The sequence below is a fragment of the Bubalus bubalis genome, chromosome 11 (assembly GCF_019923935.1).
Source record: "Bubalus bubalis isolate 160015118507 breed Murrah chromosome 11, NDDB_SH_1, whole genome shotgun sequence".
In the NCBI taxonomy this organism is placed as follows: Eukaryota; Metazoa; Chordata; class Mammalia; order Artiodactyla; family Bovidae; genus Bubalus; species Bubalus bubalis.
Genome location: NC_059167.1, coordinates 42,314,180 through 42,339,424, shown reverse-complemented (window position 1 = coordinate 42,339,424; position 25,245 = coordinate 42,314,180). Strand labels below are relative to the sequence as shown.

At 38.8% G+C, this 25,245-nt stretch overlaps 1 protein-coding gene across 1 annotated transcript in view; it reads right to left on the bottom strand.

The window, feature by feature from the left end:
• GALK2 (galactokinase 2) overlaps window positions 1-25,245 on the bottom strand; it is a 132,620-nt gene that overhangs the window by 79,187 nt on the left and 28,188 nt on the right. Inside the window, exons 4-5 of the mRNA XM_045162158.1 lie at window positions 18,965-19,055; window positions 15,998-16,144 (exon numbers count right to left, since the gene is read on the bottom strand). Coding sequence (XP_045018093.1) covers window positions 15,998-16,144; window positions 18,965-19,055 — 238 coding nt within the window. The remainder of the gene's footprint in view (window positions 1-15,997; window positions 16,145-18,964; window positions 19,056-25,245) is intronic.

The following is a 25,245-nucleotide window of genomic DNA, read 5'->3' as shown; positions in this document are numbered from 1 at the left end:
TGTTTCTTCTTACCGGTTGAATATTGTATTTCCAGGATTGATCTGTAAGTTTTCTTATTTTTCTCTCTTTTATTGTCCATCCCTTTTTCCTACTTTATCAGAATTCTTCCAGCCTTTATACTGAACTTTTTTTTTCAGCTATCATATTTTTAATATCCAAAAGCTCTTTCTTACTGTTTGCTCCTTTTTAAAAAGTAACATTCTATTTTTTTTTCAACATTTTACTCTCTGAAAACAACAGGATGACGTTGAAGGAATTTTCTGCTCTCAGTATTGTCTTCTGTTTCCTCTGAGTTCCTTTTTCCTTTGTTTACTTCATGTTGAAGGCCTTCTTCCAAAGACCAATTATCTTTTGACAGCCTATCATCCTTAAGAGTGAGTCACTAAAAAGCTGACTAGCAGCTTTGTAAATGGGTTTCTAATATGGTCATAGAGTAGCTGGAGAATTTCGGTGGAAGAGGGCCACCAAATGTCAGTATTTATGGGTCTTTTCTCTAGGATGGTTCATCATGGTTCAGTTTCCTCTGAGAAGGATCTTCTAATATCCCTGCTGGGGTTTGGAGTGGTAAGGCTGCCAGTATGCTAGAGCTGATCAGAGAAAGGGAGTTGTACTGTTCAGAGGCAGAAACTCCTTTAATCTCCTAGTTTTCAATTCTATTCTGCTGCAGCCTTTCTCAGTGCTCAATGTCCCCAAGTCCAGATAATCTTTGTTTCTCCAGAGACTCCTACAAAGGTGGTGGGAAATGGCTTCCTTATTTAGCCAGGTAAGAGTGGGCTCTGAGGGTCTGGCTGCTCTTCATAAAGACTTTCAAATAAATTTCCACTCACCGTGTCACCCTGCTTCTTGCAATACCCAGTGCCTCTAATTCCTAAGCCTTTCCAGAGAGCTGTGAGTCAGCTTGCTTTCCATCTGCACCACTCTCCACAGGCACTTGGCTTTGACCTTTCTACCACTCTGCTAAGTCATGCACCATCTTTACACCCACTTTCCATCTTTGTATCTTGTGGTTTAGGGTTATTTATTAATATGTCTCCTTGATTTATCAAAGATGGAGCTTATGCCTTCTTTTCTTGCTTTCCCTATTTGGAGATGATTTTTTGAGAAAAAAATAATGAATGAGGGGTAAAGAAAGAGAGTAGGTATCTGTTTATTCAGATGGTGGCTCAGAATCCGCCTGCAATGCGGGAGACCTGGGTTCAATCCCTGGGTTGGGAAGATATTTTGGAGAAGGGAACAGCTACCCACTCCAGTATTCTGGCCTGGAGAATCCCCATGGACAGAGGAGTCTGGTGGTCTATAGTTCATGGAGTCGCAAAGAATCGGACATGACTGACCAACTAAACATGGCACAGTCATCTTGAAACTAGAAGTCTATAGCATTTTCAATTTCACAGATCTTTTATCACAACATAGTCTTCTGTCAGTTCCACTTTGATTCATAATTTGTCTTCCAGACTTTCTGGGTAACTAACCATCTTATTTTACTGGTTTCAGATATGTGACATTTAGTTATTAGTAAATTAACAAGTTCCACACCTATCTATCATATCCCATTTGTAGTAACTGTCGTCTGCAATTGAATAGGGTACTGAATTTACATATAACTGGGAGGAGACTGTTTACTAATTGAAAGGGCATTAGTTACCAGTGTCTCATGGGCTTTTGGAGAAGGCAATGGCAACCCACTCCAGTACTCTTGCCTGGAAAATCCCATGGACAGAGGAGCCTGGTAGGCTGCAGTCCATGAGGTCGCTAAGAGACAGACATGACTGAGCGACTTCATTTTCACTTTTCACTTTCATGCATTGGAGAAGGAAATGGCAACCCACTCCAGTGTTCTTGCCTGGAGAATCCCAGGGACAAGGGAGTCTGGTGGGCTGCCGTCTATGGGGTCGCACAGAGTTGGACACGACTGAAGTGACTTAGCAGCATGGGCTTTTTCCTATTAGATAGGCTGACCATTCTTTGCTTGCCTTCCTGTCCCTCCATTCTCACACTTCTCTGTACCACCAGGAAACTGATTTCTGTGAATAACTTCCCTAGCCCTTCCCAACTCACACTATTCCCACCCCTTTCACTCTTTCCCTGCCTCGCTGCATTTCTGGCAACACTACTCTATAGCCGCAGCTCCTGAAGTATAATGGCTTCAGGTTTCACAGGGAAACCCTTCCTAGTTGCTTCCCTTGACCCTCCTCAGGCCTCTGTAGATAGTCTCTTTATTAAACTCCCTTCAGTTATACCCAGTGAGCCATTCATTTCCTATGAAGACACTGACTGATATATAAGCAAAAAAAAAAAAAAAAAAAAAGATTTTGAAATAACTCATCTCTAAAGTCCCTTGAGTTATTGTGTTCTATAATTTTTATAAGAGTCAAGTATATACTTGGCACTTAACTAAAGACTTTGGGCAAATTTGGGGCTTCTTTTCAGTCAAGATTTCTTCTTACTATAGCAAAGAAACTCTTCAAACAAATATGCTCAGGCCCTAGAAAATATAAGCACTGTCAATATAACTTAGACTAACATGAAAAGTTAAGACATACATATTGTTCCCTTTAGGCAAGGGAGTGAGATAGTCCTGGTAAAGTACATTTGTTTTTGTTTTTAATTTTTAAAAATTTAGTACAATTGACATATATTATATCAGCTTTCAGTTCAGTTCAGTCGCTCAGTCGTGTCTGACTCTGCGACCCCATGGAATGCAGCACACCAGGCATCCCTGTCCATCACCAACTCCCGGAGCTTGCTCAAACTCATGTCCACAAGTTGGTGATGCCATCCAACCATCTCATCCTCTGTCGTCCCCTTCTCCTCCTGCCTTCAATCTTTCCCAGCATCAGGGTCTTTTCCAATGAGTCAGTACCTTGCATCAGGTGGAAAAAGTATTGGAGTTTCACCTTCAGCTTCAGTCCTTCCAATGAACATTCAGGATTGATTTCCTTTAGGGGTGACTGGTTGGATCTCCTTGCAGTCAAACAGACTCTTAAGAGTCTTCTCCAACACCAGAGTTCAAAAGCATCAATTCTTTGGTGCTCAGCTTTGTTTATAGTCCAACTCTCACATCCATACATGACTACTGGAAAAGCCATAGCTTTGACTAGATGGACCTTTGTCAGCAAAGTACTGTCTCTGCTTTTTATATTAGCTTTAGGTTATGATATAATGATTCAATATTTGTATGTATTATGAAATGAAATCATCACAAGTTTAACATCCATCACTATACCTGGTTACACAATTTTTTTTCTTGTGATGACAACTTCAAAGATTTACTCTCTTAGAAGCTTTCAAATAAGAAATACAGCACTATTAACTATAGTCACCCCCATTACATATTTATTTAACTGAAAATTTGTACCATTTGATTCCCTTCACCCATTTCACCCATCCCTCACCTCTGGCAACTACTAATCCATTCTCTGTATCTATGAGCTTGGTATTTTATTTTTACTTATTTTTCTTTAGTTGGTGGTGGTTTAGTTGGTAGGTCGTGTTCAACTCTTGCGATCCCATGGACTATGCCCGCCAGGCTCCTCTGTCCATGGGATTCTCCAGGCAGGAATACTGGAGTGGGTTGTCATTTCATTCTCCAGGATACTCCAGGATACTCAGGATTCCTTCCCGAGCCAGGAATCGAACCTATGTCTCCTGCATTGCAGGCAGATGATTTACCAACTAAGCTATGAAGGAAGACACCACATAAAAATGAAATCATTGGGGGAGGAGCCAAGATGGCGGAGGAGTAGGACGGGGAGAACACTTTCTCCCCCACAAATTCATCAAAAGAGCATTTAAACGTTGAGTAAATTCCACAAAACAACTTCTGAATGCCGGCAGAGGACATCAGGCACCCAGAAAAGCAACCCAACTCTTCGAAAGGAGGTAACGCTGTGAACCTCTCTGAGTGACCCTCACAGTAAAGAAACTTTTCATCTTTAACGTAGATGTTTTATCAATGGTGCTGTATAGAAGGAGAAGTTTTGAAACTACTGTAAAAATAAGACCGATAACTGGAAGTAGGAGGCTTAAGTCCAAACCCTGACTCCAAGGAACTCCTGACTCCAAGGAACATTAATTGACAGGAGCTCATCAAACGCCTCCATACCGACACTGAAACCAAGCACCACACAAGGGCCAACAAGTTCCAGGGCAAGACATACCAAGCAAATTCTCCAGCAACAAAGGAACACAGCCCTGAGCTTCAAGATACAGGCTGCCCAAAGTCACCCCAAATCCATAGACATCTCATAACTCATTACTGGACATTTCATTACACTCCAGAGAGAAGAAATACAGCTCCATCCACAAGAACATCGACACAAGCTTCCCTAACCAGGAAACCTTGACAAGCCACCTGTACAAACCCACACACAGTGAGGAAACACCACAATAAAGAGAACTCCACAAACTGCCAGAATACAGAAAGGACACCCCAAACTCAGCAATTTAAACAAGATGAAGAGACAGAGGAATAGCCAGCAGATAAAGGAACAGGATAAATGCCCACCAAACCAAACAAAAGAGGAAGAGATAGGGAATCTACCTGATAAAGAATTCCGAATAATGATAGTGAAATTGATCCAAAATCTTGAAATTAAAATGGAATCACAGATAAATAGCCTGGAGGCAAGGATTGAGAAGATGCAAGAAAGGTTTAACAAGGACTTAGAAGAAATAAAAAAGAGTCAATATATAATGAATAATGCAATAAGTGAAATTAAAAACACTCTGGAGGCAACAAATAGTAGAATAACAGAGGCAGAAGATAGGATTAGTGAATTAGAAGATAGAATGGTAGAAATAAATGAATCAGAGAGGATAAAAGAAAAACGAATTAGAAGAAATGAGGACAATCTCAGAGACCTCCAGGACAATATTAAACGCTACAACATTCGAATCATAGGGGTCCCAGAAGAAGAAGACAAAAAGAAAGACCATGAGAAAATACTTGATGAGATAATAGTTGAAAACTTCCCTAAAATGGGGAAGGAAATAATCACCCAAGTCCAAGAAACCCAGAGAGTCCCAAACAGGATAAACCCAAGGCGAAGCACCCCAAGACACATATTAATCAAATTAACAAAGATCAAACACAAAGAACAAATATTAAAAGCAGCAAGGGAAAAACAACAAATAACACACAAGGGAATACCCATAAGGATAACAGCTGATCTTTCAATAGAAACTCTTCAAGCCAGGAGGGAATGGCAAGACATACTTAAAATGATGAAAGAAAATAACCTACAGCCCAGATTATTGTACCCAGCAAGGATCTCGTTCAAGTATGAAGGAGAAATCAAAAGCTTTTCAGACAAGCAAAAGCTGAGAGAATTCTGCACCACCAAACCAGCTCTCCAACAAATACTAAAGGATATTCTCTAGACAGGAAACACAAAAACGGTGTATAAATTCAAACCCAAAACAATAAAGTAAATGGCAACGGGATCATACGTATCAGTAATTACCTTAAACGTAAATGGGTTGAATGCCCCAACCAAAAGACAAAGACTGGCTGAATGGATACAAAAACAAGACCCCTACATATGTTGTCTACAAGAGACCCACCTCAAAACAGGGGACACATACAGACTGAAAGTGAAGGGCTGGAAAAAGATTTTCCATGCAAATAGGGACCAAAAGAAAGCAGGAGTAGCAATACTCATATCAGATAAAATAGACTTTAAAACAAAGACTGTGAAAAGAGACAAAGATGGTCACTACATAATGATCAAAGGATCAATCCAAGAAGAAGATATAACAATTATAAATATATATGCACCCAACACGGGAGCACCGCAGTATGTAAGACAAATGCTAACAAGTATGAAAGGAGAAATTAACAATAACACAATAATAGTGGGAGATTTTAATACCCCACTCACACCTATGGATAGATCAACTAAACAGAAAATTAACAAGGAAACACAAACTTTAAACGATACAATAGACCACTTAGACCTAATTGATATCTATAGGACATTTCATCCCAAAACAATGAATTTCACCTTCTTCTCAAGCGCACATGGAACCTTCTCCAGGATAGATCACATCCTGGGCCATAAAGCTAGCCTTCGTAAATTCAAAAAAATAGAAATCATTCCAAGCATCTTTTCTGACCACAATGCAGTAAGATTAGATCTCAATTACAAGAGAAAAACTATTAAAAATTCCAACATATGGAGGCTGAACAACACGCTGCTGAATAACCAACAAATCACAGAAGAAATCAAAAAAGAAATCAAAATTTGCATAGAAACGAATGAAAATGAAAACACAACAACCCAAAATCTGTGGGACACTGTAAAAGCAGTCCTAAGGGGAAAGTTCATAGCAATACAGGCACACCTCAAGAAACAAGAAAAAAGTCAAATAAATAACCTAACTCTACACCTAAAGCAACTAGAAAAGGAAGAAATGAAGAACCCCAGGGTTAGTAGAAGGAAAGAAATCTTAAAAATTAGGGCAGAAATAAATGCAAAAGAAACAAAAGAGATCATAGCAAAAATCAACAAAACCAAAAGCTGGTTTTTTGAAAGGATAAATAAAATTGACAAACCATTAGCCAGACTCATCAAGAAACAAAGGGAGAAAAATCAAATCAATAAAATTAGAAATGAAAATGGAGAGATCACAACAGACAACACAGAAATACAAAGGATCATAAGAGAGTATTATTAACAATTATATGCCAATAAAATGGACAACGTGGAAGAAATGGACAAATTCTTAGAAAAGTACAACTTTCCAAAACTCGATCAGGAAGAAATAGAAAATCTTAACAGACCCATCACAAGCACAGAAATTGAAACTGTAATCAAAAATCTTCCAGCAAACAAAAGCCCAGGTCCAGATGGCTTCACAGCTGAATTCTACCAAAAATTTAGAGAAGAGCTAACACCTATCCTGCTCAAACTCTTCCAGAAAATTGCAGAGGATGGTAAACTTCCAAACTCATTCTATGAGGCCACCATCACCCTAATACCAAAACCTGACAAAGATCCCACAAAAAAAGAAAACTACAGACCAATATCACTGATGAACATAGATGCAAAAATCCTTAACAAAATTCTAGCAATCAGAATCCAACAACACATTAAAAAGATCATACACCATGACCAAGTGGGCTTTATCCCAGGGATGCAAGGATTCTTCAATATCCGCAAAGCAATCAATGTAATACACCACATTAACAAATTGAAAAATAAAAACCATATGATTATCTCAATAGATGCAGAGAAAGCCTTTGACAAAATTCAACATCCATTTATGATCAAAACTCTCCAGAAAGCAGGAATAGAAGGAACATACCTCAAATAATAAAAGCTATATATGACAAACCCACAGCAAACATTATCCTCAATGGTGAAAAATTGAAAGCATTTCCTCTAAAGTCAGGAACAAGACAAGGGTGCCCACTGTCACCATTACTATTCAACATAGTTTTGGAAGTTTTGGCCACAGCAATCAGAGCAGAAAAAGAAATAAAAGGAATCCAAATTGGAAAAGAAGAAGTAAAGCTCTCACTGTTTGCAGATGACATGATCCTCTACATAGAAAACCCTAAAGACTCCACCAGAAAATTACTAGAACTAATCAATGACTATAGTAAAGTTGCAGGATATAAAATCAACACACAGAAATCACTTGCATTCCTATACACTAATAATAAGAAAACAGAAAGAGAAATTAAGGAAACAATTCCATTCACCATTGCAACGGAAAGAATAAAATACTTAGGAATATATCTACCTAAAGAAACTAAAGACCTATATATAGAAAACTATAAAACACTGGTGAAAGAAATCAAAGAGGACACTAACAGATGGAGAAATATACCATGTTCATGGATTGGAAGAATCAATATAGAGAAAATGAGTATACTACCCAAAGCAATCTATAGATTCAATGCAATCCCTATCAAGCTACCAACAGCATTCTTCACAGAGCTAGAACAAATAATTTCACAATTTGTATGGAAATACAAAAAACCTCGAATAGCCAAAGCGATCTTGAGAAAGAAGAATGGAACTGGAGGAATCAACCTACCTGACTTCAGGCTCTACTACAAAGCCACAGTTATCAAGACAGTATGATACTGGCACAAAGACAGAAATATAGATCAATGGAACAAAATAGAAAGCCCAGAGATAAATCCACGCACATATGGACACCTTATCTTTGACAAAGGAGGCAAGAATATACAATGGATTAAAAACAATCTCTTTAACAACTGGTGCTGGGAAATCTGGTCAACCACTTGTAAAAGAATGAAACTAGAGCACTTTCTAACACCATACACAAAAATAAACTCAAAATGGATTCAAGATCTCAACGTAAGACCAGAAACTATAAAACTCCTAGAGGAGAACATAGGCAAAACACTCTCTGACATACATCACAGCAGGATCCTCTATGACCCACCTCCCAGAATATTGGAAATAAAAGCAAAAATAAACAAATGGGACCTAATTAACCTTAAAAGCTTCTGCACATCAAAGGAAACTATTAGCAAGGTGAAAAGACAGCCTTCAGAATGGGAGAAGATAATAGCAAATGAAGCAACTGACAAACAACTAATCTCCAGAATATACAAGCAACTCCTACAGCTCAACTCCAGAAAAATAAATGACCCAATCAAAAAATAGGCCAAAGAACTAAATAGACATTTCTCCAAAGAAGACATACAGATGGCTAACAAACACATGAAAAGATGCCCAACATCACTCATTATCTGAGAAATGCAAATCAAAACCACTATGAGGTACCATTTCACACCAGTCAGAATGGCTGCGATCCAAAAGTCTACAAGTAATAAATGCTGGAGAGGGTGTGGAGAAAAGGGAACCCTCTTCCACTGTTGGTGGGAATGCAAACTAGTACAGCCACTATGGAGAACAGTGTGGAGATTCCTTAAAAAACTGGAAATAGAACTGCCTTATGACCCAGCAATCCCACTGCTGGGCATACACACTGAGGAAACCAGAAGGGAAAGAGACATGTGTACCCCAATGTTCATCGCAGCATTGTTTATAATAGCCAGGACATGGAAGCAACCTAGATGTCCATCAGCAGATGAATGGATAAGAAAGCTGTGGTACATATACACAATGGAGTATTACTCAGCCATTAAAAAGAATACATTTGAATCAGTTCTAATGAGGTGGATGAAACTGGAGCCTATTATACAGAGTGAAGTAAGCCAGAAAGAAAAACACCAATACAGTATACTAACACATATATATGGAATTTAGAAAGATGGTAACAATAACCCTGTGTACGAGACAGCAAAAGAGACACTGAGGTATAGAACAGTCTTATGGACTCTGTGGGAGAGGGCGAGGGTGGGAAGATTTGGGAGAATGGCATTGAACCTTGTAAAATATCATGTATGAAACGAGTTGCCAGTCTAGGTTCGATGCACGATACTGGATGCTTGGGGCTGGTGCACTGGGACGACCCAGAGGGATGGAATGGGGAGGGAGGAGGGAGGAGGGTTCAGGATAGGGAACACATGTATACCTGTGGCAGATTCATTTTGATATTTGGCAAAAACTAATACAATTATGTAAAGTTTAAAAATAAAATAAAATAAAAATGAAATCATGGATACAACATTTGTCTTTCTCTGTCTGACATTTCACTTTAGCATAATGCCCTCAAGACCCATCCATGTTGTCACAAATGGCAAAAGTTAATAGCTAAATAATATTCCATTGTGTATATACACACACATACACACACCACATCATCTTTATCCATTCATCCATCAATGGTTATATGCTGTTTCCTTTTCTTGGCTATTGTAAATTATGTATATGGGAATGCACATATCTTCCTGAATCAATGCTTTCCTTTTCTTCAAATAAATACCCAGAATTGAAATTGCTGGATCATATGATCCAACCAGTCCATTCTGAAGGAGATCAGCCCTGGGATTTCTTTGGAAGGAATGATGCTAAAGCTGAAACTCCAGTACTTTGGCCACCTCATGCAAAGAGCTGACTCACTGGAAAAGACTCTGATGCTGGGAGGGATTGGGGGCAGAAGGAGAAGGGGACGACAGAGGATGAGATGGCCGGATGGCATCACTGACTCGATGGACGTGAGTCTCAGTGAACTTCGGGAGTTGGTGATGGACAGGGAGGTCTGGCGTGCTGCGATTCATGGGGTCGCAAAGAGTTGGACACGACTGAGCGACTGAACTGAACTGAACTGATGACAATTTTTAATTTTTTTTAGGAATCTCCATACTATTTTTATAGTGGCTGCACCAATCTACATTCCCACTAACAGTGAGCAAGGATTCCATTTTCTTCACACACTCACCAACACTTATTATCTCTTATCTTTTTTATCATAGTCATTCTCACAGACATGATATCTCATTATAGTTTTGATATTCATTTCTCTGATGATTAGTGATGTTGAGCATCCTTTCCTGTGCTTTTTGGCCATTTGTATGTCTCCTTGGGAAAGCTATTCAGATCCTCTGCTCATTTTTTAATTGGATTATTTGGGTTTGGGTTTTTCTTTTTTTTTTTTTTTTGCTATTGAGCTGTATGTGTTCTTTATATTTTTTTTAATATTAACCCCTTGTCAGATAAATGATTTGCAAATATTTTCTCCCTTAGTAGCTTGTCTTTCCATTTCATTGATGGTTTCCTTTGCTGGCAGAAAGTTAGATATAATTCCTTTGTTTTTCGTTTGTTTGTTTGTTTTTATTTTGTTTTGTTTGCTTTTGTTGCCTTTGCTTTTGGTGTCAAATTCAAAAAATCATCACCAAGACCAATGTCAAAGAGCTTACTGTTTAGGTTTTCTTCTACTACTTTTATGGTTTTAGGCCTTGTATTCAACTCTTTAATATATTTTGATTTTTTAGGGGGTGTGGTGTAAGATAAAGGTCCACTTTCATTCTTTTGCATGTGACATCCAGTTTTTCCAACACCATTTACTAAAGAGACTGACCCTTACTCATTGTGTTTTCTTGGCTCCTCTGTTGTAAACTAATTGACCGAATATGCATGGGTTTATTTCTGGACTCTCTATTTTGTTCCATTGATCTATGTATCTGTTTTTATACCCAGTACATTTGCTTTTTTTGACTTTGAGACACAGACAGCCAGAATTAATTCCAAAGTTACAAGGTTTCTTTTTATGTCCTATTCTTCTTTTCCCTTAGATACTCCACCATCAGAAGGCCAGGAAAATGTGAAAAATAAGTTTTACCAATCCTCCCTTTAAAAAGAATGAATTCCTTGACCTCTGTCCCAACCACAGACACAAGATTATCTCTTTTCCAGGCATATCTAGACTTTTTGTATCCACTGAAGTTTTCTACTTTCTCACCTCTCATAGATCCTTCAATTCATTCCTATTTTAAGCTGCTCTTGTCAAGGTTTTCTTCAGCTTCTTTGATGCTAAATTCAATGGATACTTCTGTCTTACTTAACCTCTCAGCAGCATTTGACACCACTGCTACTCTTTCATGAAATATTATTTTCCTTGTCTTTGCTGTTACCTGACTTTTCTACTTTTTCCTCCTCAATGTCTGATTGCTCCTCAGTCTCTTCAAGCAGACATCTCTTCCTCTGTCCATCCCTCAAATCTTCATTCTTTTTGGAACTCTGTCTTAGTCTTCCTTATCTTTCTACCTACATTCTTCCACTGGATGGTCTCCTCCACTCCTATGGCTTCAGAAATCAATTACATACTACTGACTCTCAAGTAGATCATGTCAAGTCTGAATATTCCTCCTGGCTTTCAGAGATACTGTTTGTAGCTAAACACTAGGTAACTCCGTCAGTGTGCCCACAAATTCCTCATACTCATTTTGCTTTCCCTTCAAACCTAATTTTTCATCTATATTCCTTATCCCAGTGAAACATACCAAGCCAGAGACCTGGGTATAATCCTTGGCTCTCTGGGTTCCACATCAATAAATAATCAAGTCTTATTGATTCTGTCGGAGACATACCTTAAATCTATCATCTAATTCTCTCCCCATTCTCACTGCTACTTCCGTAGAAGTGGCATCTCTCTACTGCTAAGACAATTATCCTCAAGTCTAGACCTTATAATAGACCCAGGGAAATCTTTTCAAAATACAGATATAATCAAGTTATCCTCTTCCTAAAGTCTGCAATGGTTTTACAAACTGCTATCCAAATAAAGCACAACTTGCTCAACATGGTTTACAAGGCCAACATCTGGTCTCTTACCCTGTATTTCAAATTATTATGTGTCAGCTAAATTAAGCCTTTTTTAGTTCCTCCAACAAGCCATGATCACTCTTACTCTAGACATCTTCACATGATGTTTCCTTCCCCTGTAACATGACTATCCAATGTTATCAGTGTTATCCGGCTATCAGTAGTTCTTTTTTGGCCTATCAGTACTTCTTGACTAACATCTATGAATTCCTCTGTCTCAGCTTAGATGTACTCAGTTCAGTTCAGTTCAGTCGCTCAGTCGTGTCTGACTCTTTGTGACTCCCCTGACTGCAGCACTCCAGGCCTCCCTGTCCATCACCAGCTCCTGGAGTTTACTCAAACTCATGTCCATTGAGTTGGTGAGGCCATCCAACCATCTCATCCTCTGTTGTCCCTTCTCCTCCCGCCTTCAGTGTTTCCCAGCATCAGGGTCTTTTCCAATTAGTCAGTTCTTCACATCAGGTAGCCAAAGCATTGGAGTTTCAGCTTCAACATCAGTCCTTCCAATGAATATTCAGGACTGATTTCCTTTAAGATGGACTGGTTGGATCTCCTTGCAGTCCAAGAGACTCTCAAGAGTCTTCTCCAACACCACAGTTCAAAAGCATCAATTCTTTGGCACTCAACTTTCTTTATAGTCCAACTCTTACATCCATACATGACTACTGGAAAAACCGTAGCTTTGACTAGATGGACCTTTCTTGGCAAAGTAATGTCTCTGCTTTTTAATATGCTGTCTAGGTTGGTCATAACTTTTCTTCCAAGGAGCAAGTGTCTTTTAATTTCATGGCTGCAGTCACCAGCTGCAGTGATTTTAGAGCCCCCAAAAATAAAGTCTGTCACTGTTTCCACTGTTTCCCCATCTATTTGCCATGAAGAGATGGGACCAGATGCCATGATCTTAGTTTTCTGAATGTTGAGCTTTAAGCCTACTTTTTCACTCTCCTCTTTCAATTTAAGAGACTCTTTTGTTCTTCTTTGCTTTCTGCCATAAGGGTGGTGTCATCTGCATATCTGAGGTTATTGATATTTCTCCTGGCAATCTTGATTCCAGCTTGTGCTTCATCCAGCCCAGCATTTCTCATGATGTACTCTTCACATAAGTTAAATAAGCAGGGAGAAAATATACAGCTTTGGCATACTCCTTTCCCAGTATGGAAACAGTCTGTTGTTCCATGTCCAGTTCTAACTGTTGCTTCTTAACCTGCATACAGATTTCTCAAGAGGCAAGTCAGGTAGTCTGGTATTCCCATCTCTTTCAGAATTTTCCACAGTTTGTCGTGATTCACACAGTCAAAGGCTTTGGCGAAGTCAATAAAGCAGAAATAGATGTTTTCCTGGAACTCTCTTGCCTTTTCAATGATCCAACAGATGTTGGCAATTTGATCACTGGTTCCTCTGCCTTTTCTAAATCCAGCTTGAACATCTGCAAGTTCATGGTTCATGTACTGTTGAAGCCTGGCTTGGAGAATTTCGAGCATTACTAGCATGTGAGATGAGTGAAATTGTGCAGTAGTTTGAGCATTCTTTGGCATTGCTTTTCTTTGGGATTGGAATGAGAACTGACCTTTCCAGTCCCGTGGCCACTGCTGCATTTTCCAAATTTGCTGGCATGTTGAGTGCAACACTTTCACAGCATCATATTTTAGGATCTGAAATAGCTCAACTGGAATTCCATCACCTCCACTAACTTTGTTTGCAGTGATGCTTCCTAAGGCCCACTTGACTTCCCATTCCAGGATGTCTGGCTCTAGGTGAGTAATTACACCATCCTGATTATCTGGGTCGTGAAGATCTTTTTTGTACAGTTCTTCTGTGTATTCTTGCCACCTCTTAATATTTTCTGCTTCTATTAAGGCCATACCATTTCTGTCCTTTATTGTGCCCATCTTTGCATGAAATGTTCCCTTGGTATCTCTAATTTTCTTGAAAAGATCTCTAGTCTTTCCCATTCTATTGTTTTCCTCTATTTCTTTGCATTGATCGCTGAGGAAGACTTTCTTATCTCTCCTTGCTATTCTTTGGAACTCTGCATCCAAATGGGTATATCTTTCCTTTCCTCCTTTGCTTTTCACTTCTTTTCTCTTCACAGCTATTTGTAAGGCCTCCTCAGACAGCCATTTTGCTTTTTTGCATTTCTTTTTCTTGGGATGGTCTTGATCCTTCTCTTCCTGTACAGTGTCATGAACCTCTGTCCATAGTTCTTCAGGCACTGTTTATCAGATCTAATCCCTTGAATCTATTTCTCACTTCCAGTGTATAATCATAAGGCATTTGATTTAGGTCATACCTGAATGGTCTAGTGGTTTTCCTTACTTTCTTCAAGTCTGAATTTGGCAATAAGGATTTGATGATCTGAGCGACAGTCAGCTCCCAGTTTTGTTTTTGCTGACTGTATAGAGTTTCTCCAGCTTTGGCTGCAAAGAATATAATCAATCTGATTTCGGTGTTGACCATCTGGTGATGTCCATGTGTAGAGTCTTCTCTTGTGTTGTTGGAAGAGGGTGTTTGATATGACCAGTGCGTTCTCGGCAAAACTCTATTAGATGTACTATGTTCCCTAAAGCTGGATTAGATCTGCTCCAATAGCACACTAGTATCCACTTATCAAACTCTGTTATAGTTGCCTATTCACTCATCTCTATTCCCTTTTTTAGATCATACATACTATTAATATGAAGGCTAAAACTATACCTATTATATTACCAATGCCTTGAACATTAGCTGGCACAAAGTAGACACTAGGGAAGTAGTGATTGAATGATAAATGAATAAACAAATAAACCACCAGATTAAACATAGCATCAGTGGAAGCAGATTTTACACATGGACTTTCTTTCCCTTACTTTCTCTCTTCTCAAGAAACAAATAATAACAAATTAGTTACCCTTACCTCCAAATAAGCAATTGCTTAGAAAGGACTAATTAGTGCATAGTTACAATGGCAGTTAAAGAGAATTCTATCTGAGCCTTTGCTTTCTTCTTCATTTTTCTCTTTCTTCCTACAAATAAAATTTCTGAACTGAAAGTTTAAGCAGATCGAAGAAAGACATGCAGCTGACTTTCTCTTGATCTGCCTGTTGCCCAGTCTATATTCCTAGACATCTGTAAATGTGCTAGTACATGTACAAGAGATAAAAAAGAACATATGATAATATTTTTTTTGAACCAGACCTCCAAAACATTAATTAAAGCTGAGTATACCTACTCTGAACTGCAAAATCAGAGATTTATGTGAACTTGTAAAGTTGAGGCTTTCTGACCTCTTGTAGAATTTATGTCTTCTTTAAATAAGCATTTCCTCTTTGCAATGAAGTATTTTTTTCAAGTTTATTTTAGTGACTAAGCTGCTGGTATAAATAGATATGTTATTCAGTTCCTTTATTGCCTGGTTTTCACCCTTTTTACCCATTTCTTGTCAAATATTTAACTGAAGGTTTTGGGTGAAAATAAGCAGGCCCAATTATGAAGGCTAGAATTTCTTCCCTGAAGTTCACTTGTTAATAAGGTGATTTAAAAAGATCTCCATGCATTCAATCTCTCCACTTAATCTAAGAGCATTTTGATACAGCTCTTCACATATTTGCTTCCTTTTTGGAAGGTATCAACTACCTTGTAGTTTATCACAAGCAGAACTTGCTAAGTTACAACTCATGCCCCATGTGTGCAGTCCTTTCAGGTAAGACAAAGTTTTTCAATCAAACAAAGGCATTCTAATTTTGAGATTTGGATACTAATACTTTAGAAAGAGAAGATTCTATCAGGTTAAATCTTTCAAATTGGCTACCTTGGATAGGTTCATGCCCAGCACTGTGAGTGTCACCAAGCCAGCACAACAGACCAAAGCACTGGAGCTGGAGAGGCCAGAACTCGGTGGGATGTTTCCATCTACCAAGCAGTTCATTCCAGTCAGGTCACTGAGACCAAAGTGTTCCTAGAATAGAAGGAAAAATAGCACTAGTAACTCTGCTTGGATTCAAGGAGTAGCAGAAAGTTCTTTCATTCCTCAGAGAGCAAAAGCCTCACAATGGACTTATTATGCTACTTATAGAAACAACTTGTGCAATTCAATTTAGTTGAGTCCATACATGACATTTTATTTAATGGCTGTTGGCCACAGGGCTCTATAATTTGAAGACTAATTTTTACTTTGTTGAACAAAAAGCTACTGATCCTTTTCCTAAAATTGCTTTGAATGGTCTTTTTCATGAATATGAATTGATTTAAACAAATATGGAGAAATGTTAAACAATTATAATTCAAGTACTAAGACAAGAAATACACAATTATTACTGAGGCAGGTTAAATCTCTATATAGCACATCCCAACACTCTGTCATTATAAAAGTCTAACACCAAGCAGTGGTTTGTTTCTATGCAGTATTCTATGTAATACTTTTCTTCAGAGGACCTTCCAACCTTTCTCAGTTCTATTTTATTTGTGGAAAAACCTAGGTACCAAAGAGTAAGAGACTTTCCCAAGATTACATATAGGGAAATGGAAGTAGGACTGAGGTCTCTGATTTCTGGTTGAGAACTTCCCCACTGCGGTCAGAAACCTGGGCCAGCATACTGTCACTGTGATTTAATGTAAGTCAGCGATATGAGGAAATCCAGATTTTTACCCGAGTTTATAGATACAATTTAGCCATATGGTAGCTTTCAAGACAGCCAAATTAGAATTCAGCCACAAATGAGAATGCAGACTCTTAAAGCAGGGAAACTCTATTTCTACAAAATAGGAAAGTCCAAAAAAATAATCAGACTCTGATCTCAAGATGGAAAGCTCTAAGATACGTAGATTAACATGTAGGGTGAGGACACTTAGGATTATATCATATCATATCCTTTGTGCTTTGGGATTAAAAATAAATTCAAGGTCACTTCCTTCTCAAGAAAAAGTACCACCATGTTTACAGATTATTCAAAGGGTTCAAGATCAAAGTGCAAAATACTATTATATTACATAATTATGCATTTCATCATACATATTGTTCTAAGGAGAAATTTCAATAAACTAGATAAAATAGCCAAAGTAACAACAAAACTCTGCAAATAAAAGACCAGTTTTTTTCATTTTTTTTAAAAATCTCTTTTTCCCCTAAACTGACGAAACTCATCCACCACAAAAGAAGAGATTTAGTTGGATGCACTTCTCTTGTTGATTTCAAATGATCTAAAAATTTCCTTTCCAGAAATATAAATTATAAACTGAAATATTGCTGCTGCCAATGCCCTTTCACACAGAACATCAGACAGCTTGTTTAAAAAAATCCTTGGAGAACGCTATATATTTAACCATAAACTGATCCACAGGGTGTCTTGAATGTGAATCATACTTACAAACTTATCACGCAATGTTTAAATTAAAATGTACAACAGATTCAAAATGCAAATGGGCTTTGCCAAATTCAGAAATAGTGCTATCCCATAAGGATAACATGTTCAATTTAATATAAACAGATTATCCACTGGAACTTTCTAGTATTTGAATTTGAAGGTTTCTAAAAGGCTAACATTTAAATTACTTCTCTGCCAAACATTCATTACACAGACCTGCTTTTGCACGTAAGCTGTCAAATCAAAAGGGAAGGCTGTAAGACCTGAAATTCTCAAATACAACACAAGGCACATTTGTTCTTTTGGTCACTTTATCCATATGCTACAGAAGGCATGTTGCTACAAGAAAGATGAAATTGTATTTGCCAACAAATGTTTCCAAATACTGTAATTCCCACTAATGCTTGTGACAAGCCAAATGATTTGAAGATTTAAAACCTGCCAGTAACTTTTCCTGTATGTTGTTACCATCTGTCTGGGAAAAAGAAAGGAAGGAAGAGATGGGGGCAGGGGAAGAAAGGGAAGTAGAGAGAAAGAAAGATACATACAGAACCACCATAATTAGAGTACAGGATTATACAACAGAAATAAATGTGATGCATATCTGTAATGGATATGCCACTGAATCCTACGCTACTCATGACAAAGTTTCAGATAGCACCATCAGACAGTAAAGAACACAAGCTCTCTAAAACATGAATTTTAGCAAACAAATCAAATTGACTTAGCAAATCAATTTTGTTTCTTCCTTCATACTTTTTTAATTAGGAGAGAAAGTAGAAATATTTCATCTTCTCATACATGACATTAGAGATATTCAAAGTATTCAGTGTTTCCAGGAAAATTCTTATTTTCCTTATCAAAATCACTATATCTTTTTTTAAACCCCATCTGAAGTAGTAATAACAAAACTAAGTTAGCATTGATTGAATGCCTACTATGTGTCAAGCACTGTGTGATCCTTCCAACAACTCTTTGTTGAGATAATAATAACATATTTCACACACAGCAAATCTGAGACTTAAGGAGTTAAATCAACACAGCTGGGTAGAGTCTAGACTCAAACCCAGGGCTGTCCAGCTCTAAATTCTATTACAGTGTGCACTTACACATCACTGGAACAAAATGTAAGTACTACTACCAGAATGTATCTTTCAAAAGAAAATTTCAACAAAGATTTGAAAACTAGAACAAAGTATCAAATGCACATGACTTATGAACAGGCACTACAGCCCCTGATGAACACCACCCAGAAACAGTCATATCTACTCTATCCCCTGAAATATGTTCATGAGCAAAACAGAGCAGAAACATCAGCACTGAAAGGAGACAAAAATGATATAGTAAATGAAATAAATCTTGATATAATACATATCATAACCTCAACTGCCAGTAGCTGCTTTATACTGATTTACCTGAATTCCTTTAAATCCACATAGGAAATAGTTGTGCCACAGAGGCTTGGTTTTGTCAATCTGGATGTTATTAGCACTAGTACTGAAGTCCCTGCAAAAGCAAACAACAGTTAACTGAAGTCTAGAGGCTTTGTGCCACAGCATGGATGGCTGACTGCTGCCATCTTGTGCCAGGACAATGACACTGACACTGTATTTTCCATTTGCTTCTCACATATGTACTCCAGTCCACCCAAAAAACAACAAACATCTCCAGCTGCTAAAAATTAAGAGAAGCTTTGGTGACCTTAATAACTAAATTACTTTCAACTGGCCCTTTTTACTTCCTGAAAGGGACAGAAATGAATATATTTTAGCATAATCTACACCACTGTATTTCACGATGGCCCTTATTAAGTTGGTATAAACCACATAAATGCCTATCCTTTGGGCCTGCTGTTTGGCATACTTTTTACTAGAACACAAGTACTCAAGGCCTTCTTTCCCCACACTCTCTTCCACCCATCCAATTTTACCATCTGCACAGTTTAAGAAAAAGAAGGAATAAACAAAGCAAATGATGCTTCTAATGGATCATAACTCATTGAGTAAAATGAGATTCCATGATTCTATATGAATATAAAATAACAAATGAATAAATAGCTAAATGAAAGAGAATGGAAAATACTTCCTTAGAGCAAAATGCCAACTAATAGAAGAAATAATAAAAATTGAAAAATCACTATTTGGCAAACTCCATGACAATCATTGCAGAGTACATCATGAGAAACGCTGGGATGGAAGAAGCACAAGCTGGAATCAAGATTGCCGGGAGAAATGTCAATGACCTCAGATATGCAGATGACACCACCCTTATGGCAGAAAGTGAAGAGGAACTAAAAAGCCTCTTGATGAAAGTGAAAGAGGAGAGTGAAAAAGTTGGCTTAAAGCTCAACATTCAGAAAATGAAGATCATGGCATCTGGTCCCATCACTTCATGGGAAATAGATGGGGAAACAGTGGAAACAGTGTCAGACTTTATTTTTTGGGGCTCCAAAATCACTGCAGATGGTGACTGCAGCCATGAAATTAAAAGACGCTTACTCCTTGGAACTAGATAGCATATTGAAAAGCAGAGACATTACTTTGCCAACAAAGGTCCATCTAGTCAAGGCTATGGTTTCTCCAGTGGTCATGTATGGATGCGAGAGTTGGACTGTGAAGAAAGCTGAGTGCTGAAGAACTGATGCTTTTGAACTGTGGTGTTGGAGAAGACTCTTGAGAGTCCCTTGGACTGCAAGGACATTCAACCAGTCCACTCTGAAGGAGATCAGCCCTGGGTGTTCTTTGGAGGGAATGATGCTAAAGCTGAAACTCCAGTACTTTGGCCACCTCATGCGAAGAGTTGACTCATCAGAAAAGACTCTGATGCTGGGAGGGATTGGGGACAGGAGAAGAAGGGGACGACAGAGGATGAGATGGCTGGATGGCATCACCGACTCGATGGACGTGAGTTTGAGTGAACTCCGGGAGATGGTGATGGACAGGGAGGTCTGGCATGCTGCAATTCATGGGGTCGCAAAGAGTCGGACACGACTGAGCGACTCAACTGAACTGAACTGATGACAATCATTTCAGGAAGGACTCATCAATGGATGCTAAAGTTACTGAGTAAAAACTTGATGAGAAACAAGATATCTATATAAACTTGAAGTATTTCCTTACCAGATATCGGCTGAAAAGGAAAAAAAATAGTAACTCGATGGTAATCTGGCGGACAACTCCTTAGCCAAATGATCAAAATTAACAACAGATGGAGGAACATCACATGCCTCCTTGATATGATGCACTGAGGACACATCAGTTAACATGTGGAATTCTTCATACTATTTTTGTGACTTCCTTGAAAGTCAAGTTATTTCAAAATGAAAAATAGATAGGCTTCTAAATCAGCCCAAAGAATAAAATATATGAAGTGGGAGAGGGGTGGAGATCAAATCAAAAGTGAGGAAACAAGTAACATTCCCACATTGACTGAATACTCTTCACATATAGCTTACTAAATAACTACTGTGAGCCACTCACTGCAGCAGGTGCCTTCCAAGCCTTATCTTAATAACATGGACATATTCTCTCCTAAGAAAAATATGGGATGACCACTTAACTGTGCAAGGCATTCACAGGAATATAAAGGTAAAATGTGAAGGGCTTATCTTTTAAGCCTCTGTAATCCAGCCAAGACAGCATGAGCACAAATCACGCTCACATTACCACTGTCATGTGATGGTATGTAACATGGGGTGGGATGCAAGGCCAAGAGGGCACCTGTTGGGCTGCACTCAATAGGCCTGCAAATCTTGTAGCTGCCCAGGCTTGAGATCGAAGAAAGAGCCTAGAGACAGCAACAGAGGTATCAATGGTTTACTGGATCAAGGATCTTACAAGTCTGCAGCAAAACATGCGGCCCCACTGTGTACGGCAGACGAAAGGCAAGACATGGCAGTAATCTTTCTATTCAGGGAAGAAGGAGGCTACCATTTATAGGGGGAATTGATGTCAGGTTGGCTCATCCCCAGCTACTGGAGAAACCAGTAGCTGGGATCTGTGGCAAGCTCATGATTAAGCACTAATTAAGCCCTATGATTAGGGTACAGGTGAAGCGGGACTGGTACAGCAGGACATGTACAGAGAGCAAGAGAATAGCCATTTTGAATGGCCCGACCATACAACAATTTTTATAGTTGGCACATTAGAGTATAAAGGGAAGACCTTCCTGGAGGCTCAGAGAGATCTAGTGACTCTCCAGGGAGCTAAACAGCCTGACTCCAGCTCTCAAACACTTTACTATTACCCACAGGAATTAAAATTTATTGACTATAGTCAATAAGAGGTCCCAGAATTTGGAAAGCAGAAAAGATTATGTTAGCCAAACTGAATGGGCTCTGTCCCAAGATAACCAGATCTTGGAAGTCACCACAAAGAAAAAACAAGGAAGAAGGCTGGGGGACAAGGGTGATGGTATACTAGGGAAACTAGTGGAGGAGGAATTTTGTGTATATGTAGGAAGTTAGATGAGAAATATCAAAGAAAAAGCTAATAATACCCGATCTAATTCCTTCAGACTTAGAAACATAGCTTAAAAACCACAATGTCATGTAACTACACATTTAAGAAAGTGGATAAAACTTTTAAAAAAACATGTTGGCAAACATGTGGAGCAACTGGAACTCCAATACAGTGGTGTGCGAATGTAAAATCATACCACCACTTTCGAAAACAGGCAAATTCTTAAGATAAACCAGACAGTCCACACCTGGGTATTTACCGAACAAAACATGTGTCCATAAATAGATTTGTACACAAATATTCATAGCAGGTCATACCTGAATGGTCCAGTGGTTTTCCTTACTTTCTTCAATTTAAGTCTTAATTTGGCAAAAAAAGAGTTCATGCTCTGAGCCATAGTCAGCTCTCAGTCTTGTTTTTGATGACTGTATAGAGCTTCTCCATCTTTGGCTGCAAAGAATAGAATCAATCTGAATTTGGTATTGACCATCTGGTGATGTCCACATGTAGAGTCTTCTCTTGTGTTGTTGGAAGGGAGTGTTTGCCATGACCAGTGCGTTCTCTTGGCAAAACTCTGTTTGCCTTTGCCCTGCTTCATTTTGTACTCCAAGGTCAAATTTGTCTGTTACTCCAGGTATCTCTCGACTTGCTACTTTTACATTCCAGGCCCCTATAATAAAAAGGACATCTTTTGGGGGTGTTAGTTCTAGAAGGTCTTACAGGTCTTCATAGAACCGTTCAACTTCAGCTTCTTCAGCATTACTGGTCGGGGCATAGACTTGGATTACTGTGATATTGAATGGTTTGCCTTGGAAATGAACAGAGATCATTCTGTCGTTTTTGAGATTCCATCTAAGTTCTGCATTTCAGACTCTTTTCTTGACCATGATGGCTATTCCATTTCTTCAAAGGGATTCTTGCCCACAGTGGTAGATATAATGGTCATCTGAGTTAAATTCCCCCATTCCAGTCCAATTTAGTTTGCTGATTCTTAAAATGTCGATGTTCACTTTTGCTGTCTCCTATTTGACCACTTCCAAATTGCCTTGATTCATGGACCTAACAATCCACGTTCCGATGCAATATTGCTCTTTACAGCATTGGATTTTACTTCAATCACCAGTCACATCCACAACTGGGTGCTGTTTTTGCTATGGCTCCATCTCTTCATTCTTTCTGGAATTATTTCTCCACTGATCTCCAATAGCATATTGGGCACCTACTGACCTGGGGAGTTCATCTTGAAGTGTCCTATCTTTTTGCCTTTCATACTTTTCAGGGTGGCAAATAGATACAAGGGATTATTAGATATGACAGAGTGTCTGAAGAACTATGGATGGAGGTTAATGACGTTTTACAGGAGGCAGACATCAAGACCATCCTCAAGAAAAAGATACGCAAAAAGGCAAAATGGTTGTCTGAGGAGGCCTTACAAATAGCTGTGAAAAGAAGCGAAAGGCAAAGGAGAAAAGGAAAGATATACCCATTTGAATGCAGAGTTTCAAAGAATAGCAAGGAGAGATAAGAAAGCCTTCCTTGGTGATCAGTGCAAAGAAATAGAGGAAAACAATAGAATGGGAAAGACTAGAGATCTCTTCAAGAAAATTAGAGATGCCAAGGGAACATTTCATGCAAAGATGGGCACAATAAAGGACAGAAATGGTATGGACCTAACAGAAGCAGAAGATATTAAGAAGACGTGGCAAGAATACACAGAGGAACTACACAAAAAAGATCTTCACAACCCAGATAATCACGAGATAGCACCTAGAGCCAGATATCCTGGAATGCGAAGTCAAGTGGGCCTTAGGAAGCATCACTATGAACAATGCTAGTGGAGGTGATGGAATTCCATTGAGCTATTTCAAATCCTAAAAGATGATGCTATGAAAGTATTGCACTCAATACACCAGCAAATTTAGAAAACTCAGCAGTGGCCACAGGATTGAAAAAGGTCAGTTCTCATTCCAATCCCAAAGAAAGCCAATGACAAAGAATGCTCAAACTACCACACTATTTCACTCATTTCGCATGCTAACAAAGTAAAATTATCCAAGCCAGGCTTCAACAGTACTTGAACTGTGAACTTCCATCAAGCTGGATTTAGAAAAGACAGAGAAACCAGAGATCAAATTGCCAACATCTGTTGGATCATCAAAAAGGCAAGAGAGTTCCAAAAACCCATCTATTTCTGCTTTATTGACTTCACCAAAGCCTTTGACTGTGTAGATCACAACAAACTGTGGAAAATTCTGAAAGAGATGGGAATACCAGACCACCTTACCTGCCTCCTAAGAAATCTGTATGCAGGTCAAGAAGCAACAGTTAGAACCAGACATGGAACAATAGACTGTTTCCAAATTGGGAAAGGAGTACGTCAAGGCATTATATTGTCACCCTGCTTATTTAATTTATATGCAGAGTACTTCATGAGAAATGCTGGCCTGGATGAAACACAAGCTGGAATCAAGATTGCCGGGAGAAATATCAATAACTTCAGATATGAAGATGACACCACCCTTATGGCAGAAAGCAAAGAAAAACTAAAGAGCCTCTTGACGAAAGTGAAAGAGGAGAATGAAAAAGTTGGCTTAAAACTCAACATTCAGAAAACTAAGATCATGGCATCCAGTCCCATCACTTCATGGCAAATAGATGGGGAAACACTGGAAACAGTGACAGACTTTATTTCGGGGCCGGGGGGCTCCAAAATCACTGCAGCCATGAAATTAAAAGACGCTTGCCCCTTGGAAGAAAAGTTATGACCAACATAGACAGCATATTAAAAAGCAGAGACATTACTTTGTCAACAAAGGTCCATCTAGCCAAAGCTATGGTTTTTCCAGTAGTCATGTTTGGATGCAAGAGTTGCACCATAAAGAAAGCTGAGCACCAAAGAATTAATGCTTTTGAACTACGGTGTTGGAGAAGACTCTTGAGAGTCCCTTGGACTGCAAGGAGATCCCACCAGTCCATCCTAGAGGAATTCAGTCCTGAATATTCATTAGAAGGACTGATGCTGAAGCTGAAGTTCCAATACTTTGGCCACTTTATGGGAAGAACTGACTCATTTGAAAAGACCCTGATACTGGGAAAGATTGAAGGCAGGAGGAGAAGGGGACAACAGAGGAAGAGATGGTTGGATGCCTTCACCAACTCAATGGACATGAGTTTGAGTAAACTCTGGGAGTTGGTGATGGACAGGGAGGCCTGGCGTGCTGCATCAAGAGTCAGAC